This window comes from Triticum urartu, chromosome 2 (assembly GCF_003073215.2).
Source record: "Triticum urartu cultivar G1812 chromosome 2, Tu2.1, whole genome shotgun sequence".
NCBI lineage: Eukaryota > Viridiplantae > Streptophyta > Magnoliopsida > Poales > Poaceae > Triticum > Triticum urartu.
The window spans coordinates 395719571-395725263 of NC_053023.1; the positions used below are offsets into that span (position 1 = coordinate 395719571).

Sequence of the window (5693 nt, forward strand, 5' to 3'; positions counted from 1 at the left end):
TGCTACTTCATGATCTTCTTATATGGAAGAAAAGGACCAGTTTACGGGGGCCTCTCGAGTTAAGTTATGGCCACTTTCAGGAACCGTTGAAGAGGCCTTTTTACCCCCCAACTTGCCGTAAACGGCGATTAGACATAGGGGAGCCGTTGGAGATGCTCTTAGGACGTCAATTTGACTGCAATCTGGCCAAAACCACAGAAGAAAGACTCTTGATTTTTTATTAGAAATGATGGATCCCAATAGGAATAGGAAAGGAGTTGTACGGCTCATCAAAATAACAAGCTAATAATCCAGTGACTAAACAGAATTTTGAATCCAAAGCAATTTACCAAAGATATTCTTTACAAGCAGAGTCGTACAATGTTACCAAACACGTTACATGAAAAGTGTTTGCGAAGTTTCAATCAATCAGGTTTCCATACACAAACAACAGGAGCAAATCACAGTTCTTTTCCGCCTCGTCGACGAGAGGCACACACCACACAGGCTCTTACCTTTCCCAGCTGACCCAACCATTATCGAGTCATAATACATGACAAAGTCGCTACAAGGATGCAGCTTCGTCAAGCGCTGCTCGTTCAATGTCAGCAACAGTCCTGCTATTGCTATTGCGCACGAGTCCTGCTGTTTTCGGCAGCCCTCACCTGGAGGAAGTATGGATGTGCCTGCATTACACCTTTAAAATTAGAACAGTAACAATTGTAACTCCAAACATGACATCCTCTAAGCAACCGCACTAATCAATCTATCCACAAACCAAATGCTCAAACACATCATGCAGCACCAAGGAGCTGGAGATGAGAAAAGAAAGTATAATTGCATGGTCAAATGGACATTAAGCACGATTGGCTGGGAGCCACTGAACAACCAGTAGAAAACAGTAAGACTTACCATAGCTTCACGTGCGGTGAGCCTATCCTGGTGATCATAGCGCAGAAGCTTATCAAGGAAATCTATGGCCTAAAATGGAGACGAAAAGGCCTCGTTGAGAAACCAGGAACAGGTTACTGCTAGTGAAGTATACTTGAGATATATATGTATTATTGACAGACCTCAGGGGATACTAGATGCTGGTTGTCTGCATTGATAAACTTCGACCAGGGTTTTCTGCTGTGCCTGTGTGGAAATTATAGAAACTGTAAATTAGATGACAAATAGAGATCTTGCATCAAAATTAGTGCTGGGTGGCAATATACCTTCCAACAAGGGCTTCAAGCTGAGGGTCAAGCTCAATTCTGTACTTGTTCAAATAAGCATTTAGCCCATCTGTTCCAAGTACCTGTGAATACAGGGGCGTGAGTAAAGCTAGTAATTACATGTGAGCATGAGTACAAATTAATCAAAACATTGAGCCAGAACCACTCAGTCACTAAGGTAAATAATAGCAAATGATATATGGCAACTCTAAAGAATATCATATGCCACCAAAAATAATCCTTTTATCAGTTATAACTATCTTTGCAAAGAATAAAAGGAATAAACTTAATAAGCACCTTTGCAATTTTAACAAGTTGATCATGGTTGTCATGGCCATAGAAAAATGGTTCCTTGCGGAATATCTGCAACCAACAATACATGATTCATAAGATCATCACCAGTTGAACAAAAGTACAAAAGAAAGCTATCAATAATATCAACTGTACTATCATGGCAGTCATACCATTCCAGCAAACATGCAGCCAAGACTCCACATGTCCAAAGAGTAGTCGTAATCTTGTAAGTCAACAAGAAGCTCAGGTCCCTTGAAGTACCTAAATCCCAGTGAAAAAGGAAATGTCAGCAAATATTTTGAAAATGATCATATGGAAATATTTGGAATATGCAAGTTACATAATGGAGCATTAACTACTGTACGAAGCAAATCATTCACCACATCACTCATTCTGTTCATGTGTATTATGACGTTAAGATTTCTACAAATGAAAACAAATATTACCAAAAGAAATACCCTTTCCACATAAAATGTTGATTTAAATAAACTAATTTTGGCTGTGTATTGCCTCACAAATGACCAGAAGAAGACCAATTGTTGGGAAGTGCACAAGCAAATAAGGTTATTTGGTATCAATAAGTAGGTTTAAGATAATTAAATAGCAACAGCGTATTTCTATGTACCTACCTTGATGCAACACGAACGTTATACTCCTTTCCAGGATGGTAGAATTCAGCAAGGCCCCAGTCTATTAACCGGAGTTTTCGAAGCTCGTGATCTATCATAACATTGTGAGGCTTCACATCTCGGTGCATAATGCCTTGTGAATGGCAGTAATCCAAAGCCTGCACACGAAAATAGAAACTGTGATAAATCATAACTAGAATATAGGATACGAAACATCTAGGTCCAGCAATCAAATTAACAGCAACTTGTCTTGGTCTCCTCAAAAGAGGAAAAAACACTGACTGGTGTGGTTGCTTATTAGCATTGATAAGGGATTATTCATTCCTTACTATCACAAATATCATCCACGAACACAAGAAAGGGTCCTAGGAAATGAGTCTAGCCAGATGTTCAAACTAGACAGTTACACATGTAAGTATTTAATGTATCTTCAAGGCTTTATCAGAAGAGCAAAAAAAGTTTTAGATGTTTTAACAATCAGTGTTCTTGGCAATATTACATCAACAGAAACTTGGGAAAGATTCATACCTTCAGTAACTCATAGATATAGTAGCGAATGTCATAATCTGTCAATGTCGGATATAGCACTTTGAAATCTGTGTTATTGATGTATTCAAAGATCAAGCTTGGTGTTTTTGAATGCTGATCCCTGACAATATCAAGCAGCTTCACAATATTTGGACCTCCACAGAGATTCTGTAGTATTTTGATCTCTCTTTTGATCTGGATAAGCATGACAAACGTGAAAAAACTAAAATCATAGTTAAACCGTGACCACATAAGGCACAGATAAGTTACCTTCTTCTTCTTCACAGGCTTCAGGATCTTAATAACACATTTCTCATTATTGTTGACGTTGATACCTTCAAAGACTTCACTGTATTTGCCCCTTCCAACTTTCCGCACAACTTCATAGTCATCCTGCTCACTGATTGAAAAACATCATAACAGTCAGAACTCATCGCTGGATGTACTGGTCCATTAGGACATTCTGTAATTTAACAATCACATGATATCTTTCAGAGGGACCAGAAGTAACAAATAACCACACCATTCAAACCAAAATGGTAAGTGTATTATCCTTGTGGGGGGCAGGGATACTTGCAGCTGGCATGCTAAAAGTAATCAGTTTTGATTGTTCCAGGCATAGGATTTTCTTTTCCTGTTTGTATGATGGAGAACGAAGAGAAAACACCTAACTATTTTAAAGAGATCGCATGACACTTTTGGGGTATTGTTACATCAAAATAAATGAGTACATATATTTTTCGTGCAAGACAAAGGTCAAATTACCCAACTTCTACAAACTGATGCTTCATACTTGAGTTCTATCCTTTTTCATTATATATAAAAATAAGAGGACAACAAAACCCCATGTCAAGCTCAAGGGAGGACAAAAAAATGTCTGGGTCCCAATGAGAAGTTACACAAAGGCGTAGCTTGTTACAATTTCAAATATAGTTGCATATCACTGTATTTATTACACATATACTAATTTACAAATCAAGGTACTCCAACAGCGTAGATAGTTCAGTGGAGCCTTATTTATCTCATGTTGCTGAGCAGAATTATCAATTCAACAGAAACAGAACAGGAGTAAATTCTCTTCAGCATAGGCCTTAATGTAAATGTTGTTTTTACTTGGAACAGCTGCTTTGAGATTAAAATGATATGATAATTTTTGGAAAACACAACCATATATTATCTGAAAAACTAGTGATAACACGAAATAATCAGTCCAGCTCAATCAACAAAGTGTGACACTAATAGAGCAGCACGCTTTCCAAGAAGGGGAAAACACACAAACTAGCAACTGTTCAAAACAATAAAATTAGAACATATAGAGGTCATGGACAGTGTTCGTTCCACTTGGGTGCTGGTGTTTTAGTCCAAGGCAAGTTCAAGTGCCCAATTTGCCAATTCAGCAAAATATTTGGACAGGGAGAATATTGCTCGTAAATGAGCACGGGTGACAGAATCTGACATTTTGGTTCGGGTGCTCAATTTGTGGAAAGTTAATGAAAGTCCACTAAGATGTACAAAACTATGAATAATCTGCCAAAGTCCCAGACGCATAATTTCGTACTGAACTACCAAAAGTATCACGAAACAGTGAGATCGAGTAAGTGACTACTGAAGTCGGATATATTGTAGCGAAGCAATCAAGCAACTGCCGGAATTATCTGAGCAAGCACATCTGGCAACTCCCTCTCTCAATCTACAACACGCGGGCCCTCTCTAACCGCACGGCACAGTCACGCTCGTGCCTGACAAGACCTCCGAAGACGCATCGAGAAGTCGAAGCGCCATTGTATGTAGTCCCTGAACTGCCTTGCAACGAACAGACGAAAAAGATCCACGACACGCAGATGCGCCACGGGAACGAAAAGAAAAAAAAAGAACTTGAGAGTTAGGGCGAGGTTGGCTACGGGCGGATTCGACTCACCCCCACTGGACGGCGAGGGCCTCGTAATCCCAGTACTCCTTGGGGCGCACCACGTTAACGTCGGCGTAGACCCTGGCCTTTGACATGGCTGAAGACGATCCGGATCCCGCGGGCGGGCGACGGATCAGAGAGAGGGGAGGGCTCGGAGGAGTTTGGTGCTTTCTCGGCGGCGCGTCCGTCAAGCGGACATCGCCGGCGGCGAGATGGCGCTAGGGTTTCAACAAGTACGATTTGGTTTTCCTGAGAAACATGTTTTTGGGGATGTTGTTTTGGGGATGTAGGTGGGGGGCGTGCGAGAAGCGCGGTCAGTGCAACTGACAGGTGGGTCCATGGGGGTGCGCGAAAGGAGCTCGTGTTGGGACCCAACTGGCAAGTGTATCGTGGGCCCAATCCGAGCTAAGGGTTAAAAACGCTTTATATATTATTAGGGCATCTTCAAGACGGACCCACAAACTGCCCCCGTCTGGACTGTGCGAGACATCCAACGTGGGATTGTATTGGTCCACGGGGTGTCCGGATGCAGTTTCTATCGCAAAACTGAGATAAAAGTGGGGAAGCTTTGCGGGAGTCCGGACGTGCGAAACATAGGAATCCGACCCCATGCCCACCCAAAACCTTTCCGGACCCCGCGAGTCCATCATCCTCATTTTCTCTCCTGCCTTCTTTCTCTCTTGTCGTCGTTGCCGCTCCACCACCTCTGCCACCACGCCACCCCTAATGAAAATATGCGTCTCCGTCACCTCCAACGCTCCAACAGGCCTCCACCCCGCTTCTCCTCCGTCTCCGTTCAACCCTATCCTTTGACCGCCCCGCCAGGTACCATCCGCTACTATTATTCTCACCATGCCCGGCAACTGTTTGATGTATCGCCGGAGCTGAAAACAGGTGTCCCTTCTTATTTCTAGCAATGGATTTCGATTTGGAGTACATATACAAGAAGTATGTTAAGTCGTTCGATGGCTCGTCGGACGAGGAGTACACCGATGAGACAGCGATGATGTAGGCGGTCCTTTAAGATGCGGAGCGTGTGGAGGAGCATGTTCTCAATTTCCAAGGGCTCGATCAAGGGTCATCGAGTGCTCAGCCGCAACACGGTGCGCGGCCATTTCACACTGATGGTCGACTACT

General features: G+C 42.4%; 1 protein-coding gene across 1 annotated transcript; it reads right to left on the reverse strand.

Moving 5' to 3' along the window:
* Positions 1–307: 307 nt before the first annotated feature.
* Positions 308–4844, reverse strand: LOC125537493 (casein kinase II subunit alpha-2). The gene is made up of 10 exons (XM_048700808.1): positions 4566–4844; positions 2918–3047; positions 2648–2842; positions 2120–2277; positions 1661–1751; positions 1494–1559; positions 1197–1279; positions 1053–1116; positions 892–960; positions 308–665 (listed from the first exon to the last, which is right to left on the reverse strand). Exons 1-10 carry the CDS (start codon positions 4649–4651, stop codon positions 606–608), a joined length of 1002 nt encoding a protein of 333 aa, XP_048556765.1. The 5' UTR covers positions 4652–4844; the 3' UTR covers positions 308–605.
* Between the last annotated feature and the right edge of the window lie 849 nt (positions 4845–5693).